This window comes from Cervus canadensis, chromosome 17 (assembly GCF_019320065.1).
Source record: "Cervus canadensis isolate Bull #8, Minnesota chromosome 17, ASM1932006v1, whole genome shotgun sequence".
In the NCBI taxonomy this organism is placed as follows: Eukaryota; Metazoa; Chordata; class Mammalia; order Artiodactyla; family Cervidae; genus Cervus; species Cervus canadensis.
The window spans coordinates 21,795,938-21,822,723 of record NC_057402.1 but is presented as its reverse complement, the minus strand read 5'-3'; the positions used below and the strand labels follow the sequence as shown (position 1 = coordinate 21,822,723).

Here is a 26,786-nt window from a genome sequence, read left to right as displayed (position 1 = left end):
AGACACCTAGAAGTTTGTTTCAGAGGAACTATTCTGTGTATCACACTATTGGAGGGTTGGTACTGCCCTGGCATTCTCTGCCTTGCTGCAACACTAGAGAGAACAGGATCAGTGACCCCTTGTGACTCTGGTTCTCCTGAAATTGCAGGGAACTGCCGGACAATCCACATTCAGGGCAGCATTACTCCCCTGGCCCCATACAACAGATATACTACCTAACCATCAGGTCAGGGTGGTTTCTCAAAACATAGGACAGGACTCATGTCCTGGACCACACGACTTGGCCTTCTAGTGAGCAAGTGTCCTTTGGCTGACTAGGAAACCTCTTCGCAACAAATGGGATTAATTGATTGAGAAAATAAATAGTCACTGACTTTTTATACAAAGTTTGATATGATCACCACTAAATATATGAGAAAAATAAGAAATTCATTGGAAATTTTTTGCAGGTAGGCACAAGTTTATTGGTGGAGCTACAGTAGAGTTCTCCTTCTCTCTGGGATAACCAAGGGCACAGCGCCAACAGGAGAATGGACAGACAGACCCCAAACGGATACATGGATGGTCAAGTTCACTGGCGAGGGAAAGTTTCCTGTGAAGGACACTCCAATTCCCTTTGAAATTCTAAATTCAACCTCTTCCCTAACCCTGCTCCAGTCACATCACAGAACCATGGTCTTGTGGCCATCTCTGTACTTTTTCAGGTGACTTTGCCTAAGAGTGACCAGAGGTCCCCAGAGATCAGTGATCAGGATCATGTCCTGAAGCCTGTCCACATTTGGGATCTTGGCCCAGCTGTGTGACAAGGACAAGGCTGAAAGATCAAGAGCCTGCCATGAATGTGAGGGAAGGATATGGGGACAAGTAGTAGAAAAAAAGCAATAGCCACAGTGGGTGCAGATAGGCTGTCATAGAAATTCAGAGGGAGGGACCTGCTCCAGCTAAGGAGGGGATTTGGGGAAGATGGTATCAAGGAAGACTTCCTGAAGGAGGTGGCTGAGATGTGAGATATGGTTAGGACTTGGGAAACCATCATGGTGGAGAAGAGCACACTTTGTATGAAGCTACATGGCAGATGGTGACAGGATTTTTTTTCTCTCTTAGACAGACAGCCTGAGGAGAAAGCCATCTGTTCCAACATCAGAAGGGTGGGGCTCCCAGCAGCCCGCCCGGACACAGGCATGGACAAGTGACTACGACCGCCCTAGTTAATCCACAAGAAAACCACTGCATATTGGTAACGTATTTCTAAGCCACTGAGTTGACCGGTGACCTCAACAGCAATGATAAATTCCATCTTTCTCTCTTTCTCCCAGCCTATTCCATCTCCTATCATTTTCAAGTATAATGAACATTACTTCAGAAGCCAAAACAGAGAACCAATACTGAGTGCCCTAAAATGAGGTCCATTGCCTGCAGCTGATTATCCCATCGTTGTTCATTTCTGTTGTGTGAATCAATTCTAATTTTCAAACTGAAATGCATCATGCTTTGTCATCATTTTGTCCTTTCCATAAAAGCCCTGGAATAATTGTTAAGAACATGCCAAATCATGTTTGTTTCTCCAGATTCCTTTCTCCAGGAGTACCCTTCCCAGCCAACCTTCTTAGGACAACCAAAATCAAACCAAATAATAAAACTTCTCCCCTCTGATCCAGATTGCTATTTTTAGTTTTTAAGGACTACATGTGAGTGTAAGAGGAGGTGGTTATTCATTCTGCCTCTAAAATGTTCTCATAATCATCTCAAAACTACTGGGTAATGAGGACAGTTATCTTTATTTAAAGAAGAAAGTGAAACTTTGAAGTTAAGAATATTACTACAAAAAGAAGTAGAAATGTGAATTAGTACCATGTACTCAAGTGATAATATCTCATTTTTAGCCTGTTCAAAACAAACTTCAACCATATGACTCAGTGAATCCGCTTCTGGGCACAGGACCCAAAGAACTGAAAGCATGGAGTAGAAGAAATACTTCTGTACCCGTGTTCACAGCTGCACTATTCACAACAGCCAAGAGGTAGAAACAACCCACCTGTTCATCAACAGATGAATGGATGAACAAAAGGTGGTATATACATACAATAGACTCTTATCCAGCCTTAAAATGGGGAAGGAAATGGCCACTCACTCCCGTATTCTTGAGAGAATCCTATGGACAGAGGAGCCTGGTGGGCTGCTGTCCATAGGGTCGCCCAGAGTCAGACATGACTGAAGCGACCTAGCGTGCATGCATGCGTTGGAGAAGGCAATGGAAACCCACTCCAGTGTTCTTGCCTGGAGAATCCCAGGGACAGAGGAGCCTAGTGGGCTGCCGTCTATGGGGTCACACAGAGTTGGACACGACCGAAGTGACTTAGCAGCAGCAGCAGCAGCCTTAAAAAGGAAGGAAATTCTGACACATGCTACAACATGGATAAACTTTGAGGACACTACACTAAATGAAACAGGCCAGGCAAAAAAGGACAAACGATGAACGATTCCACTTATATGAGGTACCTAGAGTAGTTCAATTCCTAGAGATAGAAAGCAGAATGATGGTTGCCCAGAGCTGGGAGGAGGGGAATGAATGAGGAATAACTATTTAATGCACACAGAGTCTCAATTTTATAAGACAAGAAAAATTTTAGAGATGAATGGTAGTGATGATTGCAAAAGTGTGAATATATTAATACTTAATGCTACTGAACTGTACATGTAAACATGGCTGAGATGGCAAATTTTATGTTATGTATTTTATCATAGTGAAGAACATACCTAAATTTTAAAATCTGGCTGGCAAAAAAAATTTCACCATTCAAACTCGAGAAGTTTGAACATATGTATGTAAGCAACCTAGCCATACACTCTCTACTCCTGTGATATATGCATGCTGAGAGTGATGATGCTCAAGCTTCTGTGAGTACAAGATAAAGGCATCAGACAAATGATCAAACATCTCAAGAATGTTGTGAATAAACAGATAATACTAGATTCAGAACAAGAAATAAAGAGAATGATGTTATTATTATAAGCAATATATTTATTATTATAAATAAATATAATTATTATTATAAATAATTATAAATAACTCAATGAAACACATTTGCAAATGCCAGTTTACTCCTGTGTTTCACATTGTACTAATATAGTAAAAGTTTATTATTAAAATACAATGTTAAAATCTTTGGCAACTCTAAAACTGTAGTGCATTCAAGAATTAAGTCCTCTCCCTTCTAAATTCTGTATTTACTAAAGCTATTAAATAAGTGTTAGTCACTTAGTCGTGTCCGACTCTTTGCGACCCCATGGACTGTAACCCACCAGGATCCTCTGTCCATGGAATTCTCCAGGCAAGAATACTGGATGTGGTAGCCATTCCCTTCTCCAGGGGATCTTCCAGACCCAGGGATTGAACCTGGGTCTCCTGCATTGCAGGCAGATTTTTTCCTGTCCAAGCCACCAGGGAAGCCCTTTACTAGCCATTAGCTCTTATCAAAGCAAAAGAAAGAAGCGTATGTGGTTACTTTAAATGTAATTCATTGAATTTAACTATGCATACCATAAATAAACTCATATTTTGTCAGTTATTAATGCCAATAAATATAAAGGCTCATAGGTAAATAACAGCAATGGTAATTCTAACAAAAGCTGAGTGTCTGCATTTTTAAATCTTTCAATAACATTAACATGTGCCTCCTTAAACTTCTATGTTATACATGCATCTGCCTGTCTGATACAATCAGCATTAAGAAAAAGACCTGCTAAATACCGAGTAAGTGAAATTTTTCTTCCATAAATCATGACTTCAAATGTGTTGTCACAATTCTCAAAAGTCCAATTAATTAAAATCCAAGTAACAGTTGGTTTTGCTCAACAACTGCCCGGCCCAGCAGTCCTCTGAAAGATGGCCACCCCTATAATCTTACTAATACCTCTAGGCTGTCAGCGTGTCATGGCCCGAGCATGAAATCTAACTTGACAGATAATGGAAATGAGCTATTAACACAAACCAACCTATGCTCAGACCATGTTTTAGTATTTTATATGTGTTTATTTGGCATAACATTACAACTTTTCTCCAGACTGTCTTGGAGCAAACCCATTCTGGAAACTATTTCTCTTTTGTAAAAAATTTTTTGATACTGAGAAGTTTCTTAATTCTATATCCTCCAACCCTCCTCACTCTACCCCACATGTTCAGCAAAAGTTTCTAAAAGTTATTTAGCTCTCTAATCTTTAGGCTGTTTCAACTCTGGCCTTTTGAAACAGCCCATAAGTGATAATGAAATGCATAAAGGAATGAGAGAGAGAATCCAATTACATCTACCTGCATAGCTCAGCTGCACACCAAGTAACAATAAACAGGCATTCTTAAGTCACAGCATTTCACTGGAAATGGGGCAGAACTTGTGTATTTTAACAACTTTTTACAACTAGCAACCACTATAGCATTTATTTTACTTTCTCAAAGAAAACCAGAGAAGGTTCATAATTTAAACTAAAGGGTCTTTCAGCCTTGAAGACAAAAAGCACTTCTGCTTAGCACCTGAGTAATAATGTGAGATGTGTACAGGTGAATTAAGAAGACTAGACTCAAAGATAGTTTGTCTTTGGTCAGTCTGAAGCACATGACTCCTTTCCAGCCCTGCAATCATTTATTATCCAGCAAAGAAAAGCTGGGTTTTTGCTCCATAAACACAGTGGTGGTCCTCAGCTTATAATGATTTACCATGTCTGCTCTGAAATGCATGACACAGACTGTTCCAGAAAGGTCTCTCTCATATACAGACACACACATCTGACGGTATTTCAGGTCTGATTTACTTTTGTGCCACTAAAGCCAGAGTTTTGGTCACCTGCACACATTTTCCCTCTCAAATGTGACACTCAAAACAAATTTTAGGGTGTACTTTATTTTAAGCGATATATATGTGAACATACACAGCAAAAGCATCTCAGGTTTTATGGGTTAGTAACCTGAGATTCATTTTTCCTTTTAGAAGGGACTATTTTTAAGACTTAGAAGTACTGCACCCAAAACACATTTTAGGCATTACTCTATTTTAAATGATGTGTATGTGGAAATAAATAGCAAATGCTTCTCAGGGAACATTGGATTAGTAACTAGATATTTATTTTTCCTCTAGGAAGGGACCATCATTACTCTAAAGTATGAATATTTTATAAGAGCACAGAAAAATATATAGTATTAATAAGAAGGAGCTTTAACTCTGATGGAAGTTTGGACACATTGCTTTAGAAATGCCAGTTTCTAAGTGTGCAATTATGACTTTAAATCTACATCATACATACATTCAACTATATACACAGTTATAAGTACTGCCTTATGTATGACATATGTAGGTGTGTAGAATATCTAAGTCATAGGCTCCAGTTTGTTAAAATCGCCACCCTAATTAGTTGGTATAATAATACAAGTCAGAAAACACTAATTTTTTAAAATTTGCTATATACATGTAGATTTATATACTTTCCGAAGATATTTACAGAAGCACGAGTTCTGACGCTAAATTAGAATATAAATGGATTCAGTTAGGCTTGTCATCCTCAGCAGGGGTAAGTTACAAACCCAACACAGAGTCTGGCACAAATAACAAGTCTGCACTCAAAGAAAACTATTCCATGGTGAAAAACAGAAAAGAGGCAGGAGAAAAACCTAGTAAGCAATAATTTAATGAAAACCTCCTTGAAAATAATGGCGGTAACTAGACACCTACAAGTATATAATAAAACAACAAATACTGAGAAGCAGAGAAAGTTACTCTCTGGTACCGAAAATGATAAAAAGTTTGTCTTCCTAATGCTCTGAGTCTAAAGCTGTGTAGTCAAATATGAGAGCCACTAGGCCTAAATGGCAACTGAGCATGTGAAATATGGCTAGTCTGAGCTGAGATGTGATGTGAGTGTAGAATACACATAGGTTTCAAAGATTCAGTACTAAAAACATAATGTAAAATCTCATTAATGTTTTTAATGGATTCCAAGTTGATAGGTTAATGTTTTGAATTAATTACATTAAATAATATAATCAATTTCATCAGTTTCTTTCAACTTTTTAAAAATGTGGCTATTCAGGACTTCCGTGCTGGTCCAGCGTTTATGGATTCACCTTCCAATGCAGGGGACAGAGGTTTGATCTCTAGTTGGAGAGCTAAGATCCCACACGTCGCAGGGCAAAACAGACCCAGTGTGGCCAAAATAAAACTAAATAAATAAAATTTTTTTAGAATGTGGCTACTCAAAAATTTAAACTTACATATGTGTTTGCAATACTTATCTAAAGAATAAAGTTACAAAATGTGAATATTGGCTGAGAAATTACAAATCACCTAGTTCAAAGCCCCATATTTTACAAACAAGAAAACCAAGGCTTAGATAAAGTGATGGGTTCTGGTTAAGTCCAAATTGAGCTGTAGATTCTTTCACAGGCCAGTATTCTCTTCATGAGAGTATCATGAAGGAGAGACAATAATGTGACTTGTCTCTCAATCAAAAGTATTTTCACACAGGTTCAAAACCCTTTTCTCATTTTTTGAGCTGTGATATAAGAACTTTAAATTATACTTACCCCAAGACATGCCTTTTACATACCATTGACATCATTAGTATGCATTTCACTGAAGATTTTTAATTCATGTCATAAACTAACATAAATTAATTAGAAGTTTGTAAGCCAAACCATTTAAAAGTATGCTTTAAACTTGTCTTTAAAGCACAATAAAAGTTACATCAGGGGATTCGCAGATGACTCAGTGGTAAAGAATCTACCTGCCAATGCAGGAGACACAGGAAACACAAGAGACACAGGTTTGATCCCTGGGTTGGGAAGATCCCCTGGAGGAGGGCATGGCAACCCACTCCAGTATTCTTGTCTGGAGAATTCCATGGACAGAGGAGCCCGGCAGGGTATAGTCCATGGGTTTGCAATGAGTCAGACACGACTGAAGTGACTGAGCATGCACAACATGTACCCTCGCCCCCTCTACCACCCCTCCAGGCCACATACCCATACAAAGGGCCTTCTCTTTTCCACAGTCACTCCCATATTTAAGAGACAATTTTTTATCTTAAGAAAACAATTTTTTATTTTTATTGTTATTACCATGATACCAAGTTTAAGTTTATACATTAATGTCTATTTCTAGATTCCAATGCCCTGAGAGTCTGAAGTTGAGTTGAAATGGTAAATGGAAAACAGGAAGGACGAGAAATCTCCATTTGCTCCTCCCCTTCCAACTCTGAGCCTACAGATATTACCCTTCAGCAGGGTTTGAGGCATTTTCAAAATGGGCAATAAATAGCACTAGTTTTAAAAAAAAAAAAATTGGAGGGAAGGTTCTGTATCCAATATGTGGAAGGAAAGTCTGGGCTAAATACAGTTAACAGTTTTCTTTTCTGACATATCAGAGATTTTACTATGCTAAAGTATAATCCGACTCTCCAAGAGAGGGATATAGTATACAGAGTTCTCCAAATGTATTTAAACCATGTAAATCCTATTCTCAGAGAGCATCTTGAGAGACTAGCATCCCATAGAATGCATTTGAGGAAACCCTGGACCATGGAATTTGCTGCAAGATACTTTACAAAATCACGTATCACCCTTAACCTTTGTATTATTGCTGAAATAACTACCATTTATCAATTCATTTATTGAATAGACTTTTATTACCTTGCTATGGATTGAATTACATCCCCCTCCAAATTCATATATTGAAGCCTGATCCCCAATGCGATCGTATTTGGAGACAAGGACATTAAGAAGTTGTTGCTGTTGTTCAATCACTTAGTCGTGTCTGACTCTTTTATGATGCTGTGGACTGTAGTCCACCAGGCTCCTCTGACCATGGGATTTCCCAGGCAAGAATACAGGAGTGGGTTACCATTTCCTTCTCCAGAGGATCTTTCTGACCCAGGGACTGAACCCTCATCTCCTGCATTGCAGGAAGATTCTTTAAGGTTAAATGAGTTCATAAAGAGGGCTCCTTATCTGATGGGATTAATGTCCTTATGAAAAGAAGAAGAGATACCAGAGATCCCTTTCTCTTTCCAAAGGCCACGTGAGGACACAGCCAGGGCACAGGTGTCTACAAGCTGGGAAGTGATGTCCCAGCAGAAACACACTCTGCTGCAGCTTGTTGATGAACTTCTGGTCTCTAGAACTGTAGGAAATAAATTTTTCTTGTTCAAATCACCCAGTCTGTGGTATTTTATTACTGCCACCTTAGCAGACTAATCATAGCTCCTACCATGTTTTAGAAAGTGCACATAGTGAATAAATAGGGATAGTCCCTGGCCACTGGAAGTCTGAATTCTAGTTCAAGGGCAGTGTGGGAAACACTGAGGATCTTTCTGGTGTTAGACTAGTCAATTACTTGACTTGGCGTCAGCAACAACTTGCCCCACAGCCCAACCTCCAACTCACATTCTCATTTCAAGGGATAATCAAATGATTTGTTTTATAAATTCTTACTTGAAGAAATGGGCTAACTGGACCTCTTCTTCCCTCTCATTTTCTGGAAAAACCTGGAATCCCAGGAATCAAAGCCTAAGTCCCTGCACCCTTGTTTTAGAGTATGGAAGGATATTTCAACCAGGCAGCCAGGAATATACATTCCATGCTCCCCACTCCACCTCTCAACAGCTCTCCAAGAGACCAAACACTAGGCTCCATATCCTAACACCAGTATTTCCTCCACCATGGTTGCTGAAATCACATTGTTGATACTCTCTGCCTTGACTCTACAAAATAAAAAAGAGGCAATCTGAAGCCGACCACATCTATCCACACCCTACAGAGGCAGCCTTCTCTATCTGTCTCAGGGACAAAGTTTTGGTAACCAAGTCACACACTATGAACTATGTCCTTCTTTAAAATTACACAAAAAGAGAAATAATTTGACTTCTCGCTTGTCATCACAAAACAAAGAAACAAAGCAAAGAAACCCCTAGTAGTTACCAAGACAAATAGCCTATTTTTAAGAAATCAATAATGGTGTTCCAAAACATGGTGTAAACAACATAGTAACTTAAAATAGTGATAACATTCAAAAATATATAACTTAGGAAATTTGGGGACTACTGATTAGTTACACTATTTCTACCACATTTTCTACTGCACTGCTCTGAATCCTTGCAACTCTCTGCATCTCAAATGCCAAGCTCCTTACTAACCAATGCACTACTGCAAAGTCACTTCAGTCGTGTGACCCTGTGCGACCCCATAGACGGCAGCCCACCAGGCTCCCCCATCCCTGGGATTCTCAAGGCAAGAACACTGGAGTGGGTTGCCATTTCCTTCTCCAATGTGTGAAAGTGAAGTCACTCAGTCATGTCCAACTCGTAGCGACCCGATGGACTGCAGCCTACCGGGCTCCTCCGTCCATGGGATTTTCCAGGCAAGAGTACTGGAGTGGGGTGCCATTGCCTTCTCCAACCAATGCACAGACCTTGTCAATTCCTCTAGTTATGAGACTGGAGCAAATAAAAGAAATAGGACTTTCATTTATCTACAGACCTATCCATCAGACAGAGTTAATTATTTTGTCTAAATATTTGTGCAGGAAATAATTTTTTTGCAGAGAATTGTTTTTCAAAAATATAAACAAACAATTAAAACATATTGTTGTTCAGTTGCTAAGTCGTGTCTGACTGTTTGCGACCCATGGACTGCAGCAGTAAATGTATTAGGTTGGTCCAAAAGTAATTCCGGTATCAAACTGTGAATTTTAAGTTATTATAAATAGACTAAAACCATCTTTATTAATCAAAATCAACATTAAAATCAACACATTTTTGCCAATAAGAAATAAGTTGGTTTATTCTTGTAGCATGAAAATCCATGCTTTAGGATTCAACAAACTCTTGGAAAGTTCATCCTCTGGTTGTGGAAGCATTTTCCACATCCTACTGTTTGTGGAAAGATTTTCCCTGCAAAAAGTTGTCAAGATGCTTGAAGAAGTGGTAGACAGTTGGCAGAAGGTCAGGTGAATATGGCAGATGAGGCAAAACTTTATAGCCCAATTGGTTCAACTTTTGCAGTCTGACACTGTTATGGGGAAGAATTGGGCCCTTTCTGTTGACCAATGCCAGCTGCAGGCATTGCAGTTTTTGGTGCATCCCATCAATTTGCTGAGTATACTTCTCAGAGGTAATGGTTTTGTCAGGATTCAGAAACCTGTAGTGGATCAGACACCACCAAACAGTGATCATGACCTTTTTTGGTGCAAGTTTGGCTTTGGGAAGTGCTTTGGAGCTTCCTCTTGGTCCAACCACTGAGTTGGTCGTCGCTGGTTGTCATATAAAATCTACTTTCTGTTTCATGATACAATCCGATCAAGAAATGGTTTGTTGTTGCTGCGCAGAATAAGAGACGATGACACTTCAAAGTGACGAGTCTTTTGATTTGCGGTCAGCTCTTGAGGCACCCACTTATCGAGCTTTTTCACCTTTCCAGTTTGCTTCAAATGCTGAACAACCATAGAATGGTTGATGGTGAGTTCTTCGGCAACTTCTCACGTAGTCATAAGAGGATCAGCTACGATGATGGCTCTCAAGTTGGTCATTACCAGCTTCTGATGGCCAGCCACTCTGCTCCCCATCTTGCAGACTCTCTTCTCCTTTGCAGAACTTCTTGAACTGCTGCTGCACTGTATGTTTGTTAGCAGTTCCTGGGCCAAATGTGTTGCTGATGTTGTGAGCTGTCTCCGATGCTTTACGACCCACTTTGAACTCGGATAAGAAAATTGCTCAAATTTGCTTTTTGTCTAACATCATTTCCATAGTCCAAAATAAATATGGTAAACAGCAAGTAATGTCATTAGCAAAAAAAATAAAATAAGAAATGCACATTAAAATATGATGTGTAACATAACCACATTTATTAAGAATGTATTCCAATATTAAACAGCAAATTTCAAGATGCAAAAACTGCAGTTACACTTCCACCAACCTAATAGTAATATTCAAACAAGTCAATTGGTATTAAAATGATCTAGCTTAGATCTGACTGTCCTTCTTGAAAAAGTCACTTATCTTCTCTGAGCCTGCTCCCTCAAACTCAAAATGAAAGGGAAAGTTTATTTGATCTCTAAAATATTCCTAAATGCCATTACTGAATAAAAGAAAAATGATTTCTTGAAAAAAATTAACTGTAAGAGCTATCTTTAGAACTCCATTCCTTTTATATTTAGCAGTGCTAAATTTTAGCCAAGTCATGATCCTCTAAGAAAATAGGCTAGCTCTACTTAACTTTTAGCCATTGCAAAACTATCCAGTTGAGCTGGTTTTTATTTAAATAGCAAGAAAAAGTAAAACAATGCTAACTGTATGCTTCTACTTTCTGTCTAGGCATAGAGACAAGACCAATCTCTTGGAAGGAATGAGTATGAGATTTGTGAAAGCTGATTATGTGTGTGCTTGTATAAAAATGGCTAATATATTTTTGTATATTATTGTACATACTCACATTGTTTTAAAATACTCTGCCTTGTGATTGCAGAAGAATTGGCAATTTGGTATCAATGCAGACCAAGTAAAATTATTCCATTCAGGACACATTAACTGCTCTTAACCTCTGTTCTGTCCAGTGTTCTGTACTGGACATGCCCAGGACTCAGAGAAGTAGGGCTATGGGGCCTGGCCCTTCCGTTTGGGCATTTACTATCTGCACAAACGAAGGCTGTAGATGTAAGATTCGTAACCATTTGGTTGTGTCTCCAGAGTTCTGCCACAGGTGCAGATCACAGTGAGGAAAACTCTTAGCTTTTCAGATAAGTGGTAGGTGTTAGGAGATCTCAATTCAGTGATTCTTTATCAGTGAAGCAGATAAATCTGGAGTGTTTATAATTATAGTGGAAGCACAAACATATCCAGTTATTATAAGACTATATCTCATTGAAACAGACATTGGTCCATGCTACAGAATTTTCTGTCTCTGACATGGAACCAGGGTCAATTTTGTGCTAAAGTATGGTTGACAACCATGAGTTCACAAAAAGGACAAGAAAAGGAGCACTTGACAGAGCTTATTCAATGATGACTCTGTCTGTTTTGAATTGCCCATGAGGACACTTTACACTCTTTGAAACTAATTATCTTTTCAGATTCTCTTGCCATTTGAAAAATAATAGTTCTGGATTTACTAGCTTCTAACTATTTTCATGATTTGGACAATAGGTAAACCTAAGCAAAAGCTAACCTCAAATATTGTCCACGTGGTTCTTAAATGACCAGACTTCACAAACCAGTAAATTAAAAAAAAAAAAATTTAAGGAATAACTGAGTTGCCAAATTTTCACTTTGCCAAGCAAGAAAAATTTTTAATTACCATCATCAACTCTTACCATTATTTCACAAAAAAGAAAGGACATTTTAATAGCACAGAAGTAGAAAGGACAGAATCTTAAAAATGACAGTTCCTTAAACTGATTAAAATTAATTATGACGATGTATTCTTTACTTTTCTTATTTCACACAAACCAACAAAGATCCATTATGGATCGGCATGCTTTTAGGAAAAAATTATTTGGGAATCACTGATTTATACTGTAAAGCTTTTCCTTATTTCTACTCTATCAGGGTATTTTCTTTCTCCATTTCCCTTAAGAATGTGCTCATATTAGTTCTATTATATTAAAGAAGTAATCATACTATAGTATATGGTAATAGTTACACTGTATTATATAGTTGTTCTTTCTGTGTGTCCCACTAGACAAGGTTAAGAATCATTCATCTTCTGACTTCAATGCCTAAGATAACACATTCTGAATGTCTTTATAAATGAACAAACGAGTGAGTGAATGAAAAAGAGAATAAACCAGTAAAGGAATAAACAAATGAATGGATGAAAGTCAGGCACACCAAAAACACTTTCTCAATTCCATGGGTTAGCCTGTTTTTCCCTTCTATGGAAATAGATGGCTGAGAAATTCTGGCATTTCCTACATCACTAAGAGAGAAATCTTGATTTGCCATTGTGGATGTATAGCATAGTTCCACTCAAACACACAGTATCAATTCAGAGCTTTGATTACAATCTTAGGGTTTTTCCAGAGATTTCACCAGTTAAGACTTTGTATTCTGGAACCCCACAGAATGATTCACTGGTTACATACACCCTAAGAAGAGAAATCCTGCAAAAACTTTGTTTTGCTCATGTTTCAGATAGTCTTGCTTCAGGTACAATGAATGCAGGGTAAACTTGAACCAAAAAAAAAAAAAGAATCACAGTAGAATGAACAATTATCTTCTTTTCAGTTCCTGGCAGTACAGCTACTGAAGCAGAAAACACTACATCAATTTTTTTTGAGGGGGGTGGGTGTCTATTATTTTATGTTCTTAAAGATTCCTATATTTATAAGTATCCATGACTATTAGTATCTCTGTGGATAAATTTCTTGAAAGGTGGAATTATTTTCTGAATTTTATTACTATATATCACATACCACTGTTCCCTAAATAAATGGTGAAATTTTTATGTGGTGGTTTAGTCACTAAGTCGTGTCTGACTCTTGCAACCCCAAAGACTGTAGCCTGCCAGGCTCCTCTGTTCATGGGATTCACCAGGCAAGAATACTGGAGTGCATTGCCATTTCCTTCTCCAGGGGATCTTCTCAACCCAGGGATCAAACCCAGGTCTCCTGCATTGCAGGCAGATTCTTTACCGACTGAGCTAAGGGAAGACTCAGTAATAATAAGTGACATCAGGATTAGAGGCAAATCATAAACCAAAGAAGTCTAGATCTCATAAAGTCTCACCAATTTCCAGATATTTAGAGTTCAAACAGATAATTCTTGGGAAGTCTGTGCTTTTTCTGTGTTTTATACAATAAAGCCTGTGTTTTACACAATAAAGTGTAAAAACAAAACAAAAATCAGTGATGCCTTAACACCATAACAATAAATCCTAAAAAGACAAATCCCCAAAGCACAATACAAACAAATCCCATTTTTATCCAGTATACAGGGCTGGGGTCTTGGGAGAAAAAAAGACTACACCTTCTAGAGTTTGGGCTTAGTCTACAAGTTGTCATGTTTCAGGTATGAAGAATGGGATATTTCAAGAAGACTTCTCTCAAATGGCTGGGTATTTACAGAACATTTAGATCTGGTTACTCATCTATCATCAAGCTGTGGCCACCCAGTCTTCTCTGAACCCTTCAGCAGTGTTGTGGAATTTGATTTTTATCATTTTGCTATTCTATCTCCACCTCTACTTATTTACTTTTGAAGTATCAATTGCCTGCATTATGGTCCATGTCTAAACAGTGCTTTTGCTTATCAGGGGTTGAATGTCAGAAAATATTTGGTTAATGATAATATGACATACTACATATAAGCTATTGCTAATCAGCAATGTGCTTCAACTTTAAGAGATTTCTTAATCATCAACTCTTGAATTTAATATAAATACAGCGGGATACTTTTGGGCTACTTTCTGTAAATGGAAGGCTGGGCTAAATAACAAAGATTACATTAATATTTCTATTTTGTAACCCATAAGGTTTGTAACATGAAAACAGCATAAACGGCGTGCAAAATCAAGTTGGAAATCTTAACGTATATATAAAGTTAGGGATATGGAATACCAAGGAAAAATCAAAATGGAACAAAATAGGATATAAAAGTTTGTAAGTGGTTAGCTCCAAACTAAAAAATATAAATCCATGCCTGCTAAAATCAATATTCAATATTCAATGAACAGAGGTGAAAACTTTTGAATAATCATCTTTATTTGTTTTGCAAGCAAACGGCTAGAAGTGTTGTTTACTGCCACAGTAGAGGACACTTCACTATTGGCACCAAGTTTTTTGGCATAAAATTTTTCTCAGCATAAGACCACATATTTCAAATATTGTGATTTGTATTATCTGGTAAAAAGGGTATACATATCACTTTTGAAATTACCACAATAAGAAAGAAACATTCAGAAATATTTATTTACTGTTTATGTATTTTAGCCACTCTCCTGGTTAAGAAATAAAACCTACTAGATATTTAACTGTATCCTACAAACAAGGCACTGTGAAGAGAGAAAATAAATTATGACTTGCCTGACTTTCCAACTGTCTACTGAACATTTTCACATGAGATAAATCTGTTTGTCAAATAACATTTCAACTTCATTCAGCATCCACATTTTGTTAGAAATTGGGGATTCAAAGATACATATACTATGATTCTGTAGATCCAGATTATCATACTGGTGTCCAGAAATGAACTTGGCATTTTGCCCCTTCTAAACCTGCCCCCATTTTTTACTGACTTTCCTAGTCCTCAACTGAAATCTGAAAGTTGATCTTGATGCATTAGTCCCCTAAACATGTCTCTGACCCTCTGACGTGACCTCTGCCTCATATTTCCACTCCACTGCCCCCCTCTTTCTCTCCATGTTCTTTCACACGAATTCTTTCCCACTCATCAAACTAGCCTCCTCACCTTTGTTCTCTTTATCCTCCACCCCATTCTGGAGGCTCAGCAATAAAGAATCTGCCTGCCAATGTAGGAGATGCAGGAGACGCAGGTTTGATCCCTGGGTCAGGAAGATCCTCTGGGGAAAGAAATGGCAACCCAATCCAGTATTCTTGCCTGGGAAATCCCATGGACAAAGGAGCCTGGTGGGCTACAGTCCATGGGGTTGCAAAGAGTAGGTCAAGACTTAGTGACTAAAAAATAGCCACCACTATTCTGGAGAGTGCTTTTCTAAGTACAGTGCTAATCAAGTTTGTTCCTGCTAAAGACTTTGAATTCCTCCCCACTGACTAAGGAAGAAGGCCTGAAATCTTTAGTTGGCCTCTCAAGGTCCTTGGTGATCTGGTCCCATCTTCTGTTTCCATCATTCTTTGGTTTCTTCACTTCTCCCTCCCTTCCTTTCCTCTGTACCTTTCTTCATTTTCCTTGTGCCTGTTGTGGCTTTCCTGTTCTCTGGAGGGGTAAATTCTAGGCAACCTTTAAAACCCACCTCAAATACTGCCATTTCTAGGAAGTTTTTCCAGAGCCCTCCAGAAAGAAATAATGGTCATTCCTGCATCTTCACCTCCCAGTGCTATCAGCAACAATCTAAGGATGTGTATCACATTCTACCTTATATGTGGAGCATTTTCACACCTGTTTTATTTACTCTACTGCTTTTTAAACCACTGGAAGTTCCTTATCTGATGCATTTTTGCCTCCTCCTAAAAACCTGGCACAGGAAAGGCTTCAGAAATATTTACTGAATAAAGTGAATAAATGAAAGAATGAACAAATGAGGAAACAAACTAAAAGTGACTAAAGATGGTCATGGTAAAATTAACTTGAAAGGTGCAACCATCAGGAAAAAAGAATGTACAGCATTGCTCAAGAGGTTATAATAACTAGTATAATGGCTGACATCATGAAAGAAATAATTTATGCTAAGTACTTGGAAAATTTTCCCAAAGGGATTACTTTTGTATAGTGATAATTTCCTACTTAGTGGTGAAAGGAAATTATCACTTGGATTGATACTAAAAGTTTTTCCTATTTTTTATTTTAATTCTGTTTCCATCCATATGGGAAAGGGCACCATGGGGACAAGTCTATGCTGTCATTCAAATGGCCTGGTTGACTTGTGGGTCTCGTGATTTTATCTACAGGCACTCTCGGTAGCAACTCACTATTAATCATGGGAATTTTAACTGTGGACACATTAGAGATGACAAACAGATTAAAGATATATGATAAATGTGTTAAAAATCTTCTCTGTCTAATTTTTCATATTTACTCATCAAAAATTTCACCTTTGGTAATGAATACTTAGGCTTAAGATATTTTTTAAAAGAGAGTAATCCATCTTGTGGAATGGTATCTGTGAAACAACTTAAGAACTATTGCCTGTGAGGGGGTGGGACATAGAAAACAGTTTTCACCAAAAAAAAGGTGGGGGGGACTATTCAAATCCCAGCCTGGTCCTACCCTTTGGTGCTGGTCAATAAACTTGGTACCAGATATAAACAAAACATTCCATTCAACACTATGTCAACCTTCAGCAAAAAGATCATCCATCACTGTACATTAATGTTCTGAGCACCTGTAAAATCCAATGTGCATTCTTTCAGGCCATTTTTTTTTCAACTGTGTGTCTGTCAGAGATACCCCCCACCATATACATATTATTTATGTTGGGAGTAGCTTTCTAAATGTCACCCAAATGAATTAGTATCACGCTGAGCCTCGGAGTTAAGAGAGTCGCCATGTGCATTTATGTGTTTTCTCTCCCTGAATACTGACACATTTATATCCCTGCCCCGTCTGCTCTGGCTTTGGCAGGGATGCATAGTACAAGTAGTTTATTTTACTATGACATGGTGACAAAATAGAACTTTATTTATGTGAAGCTGGTTAAAAATGCCCTGGCCAAAAAAATATGACACCAGTTAAGGAAATCTAATAAAACCTCTTGTAGAAATGGTGTAAAGGATAGAGTTTTATTTGGAACTTAATGAGGTTAGCAATGCATACTGTACCTTACTGTGTCTACCAAATAACATTAGGCTAATGTTGCCAATTTTTTTTTAAGCAGTCCAATCTCTGTTAATTTTGTCGGCCACTTTTAGTTCCCTAGCAGCCCTCATTCATTCATTCTTTCAACAAAGAAAATATTTATCACATACTTATTTTATGTAGCTGGAGAGGAATTATGTTAGTTTTTAAATATATGGAAACTCAAACCATTTTTATCAATATTTACATGTTCTCTAAGGGTCTCAGCTGAAGTAAGTCACTAATCACAGGGATATCCACTGAAGCTGAAAGCAAAAAGCCCTGAAATTCATAAAATTTTGTGCTAAATGCCCATCATCTAAAAATTATTTTTCCATTGGCCAAAAATAGACACTTCACTTATAGATCATGTCACATGGTTTGGTCATGGACATAAGCAACACGTACAAATAACACAAAAAAATTATTAGGTACCCCTAAGTTCATGACTCTGTCTGCACACAAATAGAAATGAAATAAAAGTTTTTCATCCAAATTTCTGTTGTTTTTGAAAGGCACTACACTGAAAGGCTGGATGCACTGTCAAATGATGCTATCAACTGTTTAAAGCATTTCTGGCTTTTGTCTTGGATTTGGCCATCAGACACCCTTTTCAGTCACTAGAGAAAGTCCATCTTATTATTTTACAAACAGGGCCACTCTTCTATGGTCATCTTCCCCCTCCCTCTTTTCTCCTCTTATTTCTTGCTTCCTCCTCATTCCCAGGCCTGCTGCTGATGCTGGCAGAGATCCAGAAAGTCAAAGAAGGGCAGCAACCTGCAGAGGCCCTTGGGAATAAGAGGGGCCTTCTTCAGTGTTCACTGGGAAGCCTACGGGAAGTGTTTGAAACTGATGCAGGGGTGAATCAGGCTGACTGTGGCTGGATCCTGAGTTCCCATCCTAGTTCAGTCACTGATATGCTACTTGAATAAGGGAACACCTCAATGGGTTTTAATTTCCCCATAAGATAAGGTGGTTGGGTATGGCAATGGGGGTACCACAGGTAATCTTTACAGATCCTTCCTGCTCCACAATTCTGTGCCCCACTCCCAGACAACCACCAACAGTCAGAAAGCATCCTGCATCAGCCCCAACTAAAATGACATAAAACTTCCAAATCTCAGAAACCAATCACATTGCCTGGACAAAATTTAACTTTGATTGGGATTTCAAGTGCAGCTGTCAGTATAAATACCCATTGAAACAGCATATTTCTGTTGATAAACATGTGCCTGCTCATTGGTTTCTCTTTCAACATTAATGCATCAAGTTCACTCTAACACTTAGCATTAGAGACTTCTGACCAGGTCAGGAAAAATGGATTTAACATACAGAACTTGTTCTTTAAGGATATTCATTTCTATTCAATTTTGTTTATGTCTCATTGTTTGTGTGTGTGTATATATATTCCCCCCCGCCCCCGGGTAACTCTAGGTAAGAGTCTACTCTTTCCATTGGAAGTGATAAAATACAGTATGGACTAACCTGAACATACATAATAGCATAGGTCATGACTGGGTTACATGCTATCAGAGAATAAATGAAGAAGGTCTTCAGAAATTATTCTTTAAGGCTCATTTCAGCCAGCCATTAGGCTACTGTCATACATACATATAACTCCTGAGAATAATGCAACTAGGCCATTTCCAGGTGCATGTGCTCAGAACAGTCAAACTGCCAAAACTCCTCCACTATCCCACTCTGCCTTAACTGCCTGTGTGCCACAGGCACAAGTGAGTAACCATGCCCACCTTCCTCAGCTCTCCTGCCTAAGACAGAAAACATTCAGAAGCACAGACAACTACAGCTCCGGCAGCATTCAGTTTTACATTCTGTCTTATGTAATCAGCACACACATTTATTTCACATAATGAAATTTAAAGTAAGTCTGAACAAAGTTTCATAATTAGGAAACCATTCAAGAAATTTTCCTCTTAGGAATCTCCAAGATTAAACTCCTTTGAAGTCTTCCTGCAGGTATGTTTCATTATGATCCTTTATGCAATGAACACCCAGCACTAGTTCAGAGACAATCTTCCTGACATTGGAGATATTAAGAGTCATTAAGTGTGCCCTGTGGAAACTAGCCTTGTTACTAGGTGTTGAGGCCTTACCCAGATATGGGAGACTGACAATCTCCGCCCACATAACACTGTCAGACTCACACACGCATGTGCATAGGCACGTACGCACACATGCGTGTACAAAGGAGCCAGAGGGAGGACACAGAGTGAAGCCACTTGGTTTTCAAGAGTTTACACAGGGCTCCCACACAAACGAATCAGAATGGAGTGGAAAGAGCCAAACCCACCTGAAGGATGCCACCAAAGACAAGACCACACTCCAAAACTGTCTTCTGCAACCAGCTTCTTGGTAGATTTGACAACACACTGCTTCAGGCTTCTTTGTTTAACCTTTCTTGCTAGACAGTGCATATTGACCCCACAAATTCTTAGGTTACCAATAAATAAATGAATCTGCCATACACAAATATGGAGTGGGGTAAACACTGTCATGTACTTCTTGTGGTTGCTTTGCCTGTAAGTTGAAAATGTCTTATGAGGGTGTTCAGAGTGTGTGGCATGAGTTTAAGGCTTACTTTTGCTATTAGTCAGTATTGCTGCTGCAACAGATGTGCCCCACTCTTCCGGGGCATGCAGCATGAGGGCAGCGGACTTGTAGGAGCAAGCAGTGTAGGATCTGGCACTCCTCCCTTCCTCCTCCATCAAGAATCCTATGATGAAGTGAGGGCAAGTGGAGTCAGCTGATTTAATTGCTAGATCCCAAGCCCTTTGTATCTGATCCTACTCACTGAAACCAGGACATTCTTCTCTTTACTGTCTCTAAAAACAAACCCCAAGAAATGTCTTTAAGTGTTCTAATTCCCTGTAATTCCCCACTGACCGCAAGTGGAGGAGGTGATGTTTCACCTGCTTTTACAACCTGAGAAAAAGGTATCTGAACACGAGCACGGCCAGTTTTGCCTGTGTTTCTAGGGGCCTTTAGAAAGGAAAGCTCTCCACAAAGCCAAAGAGATGGGGAAGAAAGGGCACAGGCCACCAGCTGACCTGAAACACATATAGAAAACAATGAAAGGAAAGAAGGGCAACCCAATTTTTGGCTCATTTCCACCTTCACCTCTTTGTTTGAATTTCCTAAATCTGGATTGCACAATTTAGATCCCAATTCTTCAGTCTGATCCTAATAAACAGATCAACTCATGATGGATGTTCCAGTACCTATTTAGTAATAATTTAATCAGTGACCAAGAAGCAGTCTTAACATCTATCTTTTCTTAGAATATTAAAAGAGAAGGCAGCACATTGGAAAGATCACTGAACTCAGAGTCAGAAGAAATGGATTTGAGTCCTCCTTGGCCACGCGCTGATCATAAAATGTCCAGCAGGTCACGTAAGCTCTTTAGCTGTTAGGTTCTCCATCTCTCCAGTTTGGGCGAGAATTCCCTTCCTGCTTCTCTGCAGACTGTTCAGAGCATTAATGAGATGAGATGGGTATGAAACCCGCAAAAGTCCAATGTGACACCCAAAGTCCATGGGTGTCTTTTTTTTTTTATTTAAATGAGAAAATGGGAATCTAATCATTTAATCTAAAATACACAAAGCTGTTTACACAACCAAGATCTATTTTCACTGGTCAATTAATGTCATCCCTAATGTCTTGTGAATCTTATTCTTATCTAATTTCACCTTTTTCGTTTCAGTAGTTTGATCACTTATTCACACACAGACATGTGACTGAGAAAGACATATGGAGGACTTCCCTGGTGGTCCAGTGGCAAAGACTGAGCTCCCGATGCAGGGGGCCAGGATTCAATCCTGGTTGGGGAACTAGATCCCATATACAGCAACTAAAAAAGATCCTGCATGCCTCAACAAAGATCAAAGATCCCATTTGCAGCAACTAAGACCCAGCACAGCTAAATAGATTTTTTTTTTTTTAAAAAGGCAAAGGAAAAATAAAATAAAGTTATGTGGAATTTCTAGGATAACAATGGTGAATAAACCAGGATTGAGAAAATCTGTTTTCATAAAACAGAACTAGATTTTCATGTTCCAGGGCTTCATGTGATAAAGAGTTGAGAGAGAAGAGGATAGATAGAGATAATATTAGATAAACTACTATGTTTTTTAAAGCATAAAATATCAATATTTCTTTTATTGAGAATGAAAAAAAAAAAGTGAAAGTTAGTTGCACAGCCATGTCTGACTCTGCAATCCCATGGACTGTAGCCTGCCCAGCTCCATGGAATTCTCCAGGCAAGAGTGAGAATGCCTTTCTCATATAAATTTCCTATCTTACAATGCAGATTCTGTGATGTCATGCTCTCGCCGTCTCTTTCCTTTTGTCCTTTTCCCTCCTTGCCCCAACCTGCCACCTCAGTCCTTTCCTTCCCTCGCTCTCTGACCCACTCTCCCTGAATATGGCCTCACCATTATTTGGTTTCTTTGCTGGCCTGTATCTTTCCAACAAATCTCTCTTGAGTGAGAAATGTAGAGCAATGGGCTGCAGTTCCGTGCACAGCCCTGCTCAGCAGCACCAAACACAGTTACAGCCAAAACAAGCAAGAAAGTCCGTGGGAACACCTATCTAAACAGCAGCGGTGATTCCACTCTCCAAGCCACCCCAAGCATGGAGCCATTCTCATTATGTGTAACTCTTGCTTTTTGCCAATAATCAGAAAAGGGAAGGTTCACACAATATAGAACACAATGGCCTAATTGCTCAAATGGAATTCTGACAGCAACAGTGCTGCTGTCCTCACTGTACTAATCACAATCTGTTAAGGTGAGGAAATTTTAGACAATGGTTCTCAAACTTTCAGGTGCAGAACTATCTGAGTGAGCTTGAAAAAATCCATCCCCAGAAAGTCTGATGCTGAAGGTCTGGGATAAGACCTGGAAATTACAGCTTTAGCATGCCTTTCCTAGTTGTTCTGATAAAGAACATCCAATGGCCACACTTTGAAAAACATTGCTCTAAGGCTTTGCTGAGAAAGTGGCCACTATTATAAGAGGCCTGGAAATTTTCTAAGAGGGTCACTTTGGCTCCAGGCCTGGTGCTGATCCCTTACTGTCCTTAGCCTCAGTCTTGACCCACAAGCTCAGGGCCATTCCTCTTCCTGCCATCCCCACCCCAGTGCTGATGAGGAACAGAGAGGCAGGTGGGGTCCCCAGTGGATTCCCAAGCTACGGCTGCGCGGGGAAAGAGCAAAGGAAACGCAGGACCTTTCAAGGGATGGAAAAGTGTTCTACAAATGCCTTAGCACAGAGATGCTGCGTAAGAGGTGGAGAGGTGCATCCTCTCCCTGGAGCTGGGCAGGTAAGAGGTATTCTCTGAATCCCTACTCTAAATGCTGACACAATTGTGAGAGTTCCCTCCAGGACAGACACGTTCCCTCCTTGCTGTATGTCTTAAAACATAATTTCCCATACAAACAATGAAAGAAGGAGAATTAGAGCCCCCGGCCAGCCTATGAATGATGACACATCTTAGAAGTATTTCAACTCCAGTTCCACAGTCCGGATGTGAGATCTCCTCATCTTTGTCTGGACAACTGCAGCACTTTCAAGGTGGTTCACGGCCTCCCCTGTCTCTACCCCTCGTCCTTTCTCTATTTTTCTATCAAAGTTATTTGTCTCACATAAAAATTGTTACCAGTGTTAATATTTTGCTTCTGGCTATTAGGCTCCATGATATTCTTTGGTGTATATAATTTTCCAAAAAACTGTGGAAAATTCTGAAAGAGATGGGACTACCAGACCACCTGACCTGCCTCTTGAGAAACCTGTATGCAGGTCAGAAAGCAACAGTCAGAACTGGACATGGAACAACAGACTGGTTCCAAATAGGAAAAGGAGTACGTCAAGGCTGTATATTGTCACCCTGCTTACTTAATTTATATGCAGAGTACATCATGAGAAATGCTGGGCTGGAGGAAGCACAAGCTGGAATCCAGATTGCTGGGAGAAATATCAATAACCTCAGATATGCAGATAACACCACCCTTATGGCAGAAAGTGAAGAAGAACTAAAGAGCCTCTTGATGAAAGTGAAAGAGGAGAGTGAAAAGGTTGACTTAAAACTCAACATTCAGAAAACTAAGATCATGGCATCTGGTCCCATCCCTTCATGGCAAATAGATGGGCAACAGTGGAAACAGTGGCTGACTTTATTTTTTGGGACTCCCAAATCACTGCAGATGGTGATTGCAGCCATGAAATTAAAAGACGCTTACTCCTTGGAAGGAAAGTTATGACCAACCTAGATAGCATATTTAAAAGCAGAGACATTACTTTGTCAACAAAGGTCTGTCTAGTCAAAGCTATGGTTTTTCCAGTAGTCATGTATGGATGTGAGAGTTGGACTATAAAGAAAGCTGAGCACCAAAGAATTGATGCCTTTGAACTGTGGTATTGGAGAAGACTCTTGAGAGTCCCTTGGACTGCAAGGAGATCCAACCAGTCCATCCTAAAGGAGATCAGTCCTGGGTGTTCATTGGAAGGACTGATGCTGAAGCTGAAACTCCAGTACTTTGGCCACCTAATGTGAAGAGCTGACTCATTTGAAAAGACCCTGATATTGGGAATGATTGAAGGCAGGAGAAGAAGGGGATGACAGAGGATGAGATGGTTAGATGGCATCACTGACTCGATGGACATGAGTTTGGGTAAACTCCAGGAGTTGGTGATAGACAGGGAGGCCTGGCATGCCGTGGTTCATGGAGTCGCAGAGAGACACAACTGAGCGACTGAACCGAACTGAACTGAACTGAATTACTTTACAATATTGTGATGGTTTTGCCATGCATCAACATGAATTGACCATAGGTACACATGTGCCTCTAAGGATGAGTCTCATTTAGGGGTCAGACATAAACACAATTAAACTCATTTCTAAAAATTTATAATTTTACTGCTTCCCTTGATTCTAGGATTTGAGGTAGAGGTAGTAGATATGAAGTTTTGACTGAGCCAGAAATTTTCTTTCTGTAGTGGGGTACAACTATTAATATGAATAGCAGTAATTTTAGTTTTTGGCAGAAAAGTTATTGTGAGACCTGAGTTGGCAGCCTTCAAGTTTTTATTTTATTATTCCATATTTCTTTTGAGTCATTTAAGAGGTTGAAAGAAAGTCAAAATATTCCAGAAATATTTTCCACTTTCTTTTGGTTAGAAAATGGGCCCCCTCTCTACCAAAGGTTAGTGCATATCCCCCCATAGTATATTAAACTGGTTAAAGAAACGATAAGTGAAAAAGCCATTAAGCTTATTCTATTTTTAAAATTTCCCCCTTTTCCTGTTTTATTCCCCTAAGTCACGCAAAAATGCTGCTTAGATCATGTGAACAGAGGTTATAAAATGGCCCTCCCCAGATTATGGTGATTCTGAACAGCATGATAGCAAAGAAGGTATTTATGGTTGACAGAGTAATGGGAAAACTTATATTTGAAAATAATAGATTATTCATGCAGGGACCATAATAACTCTGTCTTCGGCACAAAGATACAAGACCACGTATGAATCTGTGATCAAAATAAAGAGTTGAATCAATGTGCATGACCAATCAGGCCATTCTCCCTGGTATTCTGCACCCTCTTGGTTAGAGGGCATGTTTTGACTCTTCACCAGTGGAAAATTGAGCTGCTACAAACTTTAACCCTGCCTGCAAAATGAGCTGCCAAAGGTACATGCACAGAAGTGCATCTATGCTCATTTCAAGCCAGGCCAATCTGGTTCCAACTTTGCAAGCCTGCTCTAAGAGTGCCAGGAGCACCTGGTGACCTCTCATTATATGGCACAACCCTAAAGAATCATAGATAGAACATCACCATTTTTTCGTTTGTGAAGAAAGCTCCTAGCTAAAGTGGAGGGACAAAATACTCGGTGAAAAATGGCTTTTCCTGTCTATCAGGATCGCTTGCATTCACAATTCCACAATACTCTTCCACATTTTGAAACTGCACCTTTGCCATATTTGTAAACATGATTTAGTGCTTTTGTTTTCTAAGACTTCTTATGTAAACATATAATTTCCTAGTCCAAATAAATCCATTGAAAACAAAATGAATAAATATATTTTTAAATTAATATAGCTTTTCCACCTTCTCATAAATACTAATTATGATAGACTCAAACAAAATACCAATAAAATGTTTCTAAGAATATGCATCTTAATTTATGAATCAATAGCTTGTTTATAATCAGCATATTGAGTATAAACCAGTGCAGATGAAGTGCTTGGCAACCTTTCGGTGTAGCAAGTTAACCATTTTTTCTCTACATTTCTATTACTTTGTTCGCTCAGCAAACCCTTTCTGTATGGACTCTACAAAGTGGATCACTTGTGCATGTTCACAAATGCTTATTAATTTAATGGAGTCCACATGACCATTCTCTGGGTGAGAGCCATCACAGAATGCCTCCTTCAAGTGTTAATCTCGAGGGTGGAACAGTCAAGCCCTGGAATCAGGAGCGGCTTTGTAGCTACATTAGAGACTTCTTTTGCAGACTTTGAACAAGTTACTTATATCCATGGGAAGCAGTTTCCTCAGTTATAAAACAGGAAGAATAATCCTGGGAATAACACACTAATGTGAGTAAAGCTCTTAAAGATCCTCTCTTGAGAGGTGCAGTAAAAGGACAAAGTAACATTATTGGTACCTTGTCAACACTCAAACAATACACTCAGGTATTAGGTAAAAGTGAATATAAATATAAGTAGAATCAGCGCCTGCAGTATAATCACATAATCCCACCCAGTATACTTACCCAGAACTATAATTTAGCAGTGCATTTCAAGAAGATAAACTATTTATATGGACATACCTATTCCAATATCAGAATTACAGACTTGCTTGTGATGGTGAGAGTAACAATTTGCTTATTTCTGTCTCATCAATTTAGTTCTGATTTGTATGATTAGGTGAGTTTTTTCTATCCATGTGGATAGTTCTATAGATTGAGAAAAGGGTTTTCTAAGTTACCTAAAGGAATGGCTCTGGTTGGATCTGACTTTGTCTTCCAATTACCTACTCCATGTTCAGCCAGTTTTAAATGTTCATGGTTACTTTCAAAGGATAGGAATCAACTGGCTAGTAGATGTGCTCATTTGATTTTTTTATTTTTGCAGATATTTGTTAGCCTTACTTTTCTTTTGGAATCCGACTTTTTGTGACCCCATGGACTATAGGCCTTCAAGGCTCCTCTGTTCATGGAATTCTCCAGGCAAGAATACTAGAGTGGGTAGCCATTCCCTTCTCC

The 26,786-nt window shown here is 39.0% G+C and overlaps 1 protein-coding gene across 4 annotated transcripts in view; it reads right to left on the bottom strand.

The window, feature by feature from the left end:
* Window positions 1–26,786, bottom strand: part of SLC25A21 (solute carrier family 25 member 21) — a 504,473-nt gene that overhangs the window by 278,208 nt on the left and 199,479 nt on the right. The window contains exon 1 of one of the 4 annotated variants that reach the window (XM_043434356.1): window positions 19,817–20,005. The exons of the other annotated variants lie outside the window; for them this stretch is intronic. Within the exon in view, the coding sequence (XP_043290291.1) occupies window positions 19,817–19,940 (124 nt within the window). The 5' untranslated portion in view covers window positions 19,941–20,005. Of the gene's footprint in view, window positions 1–19,816; window positions 20,006–26,786 lie in introns of those variants that run through there. 4 annotated transcript variants of the gene reach the window in all.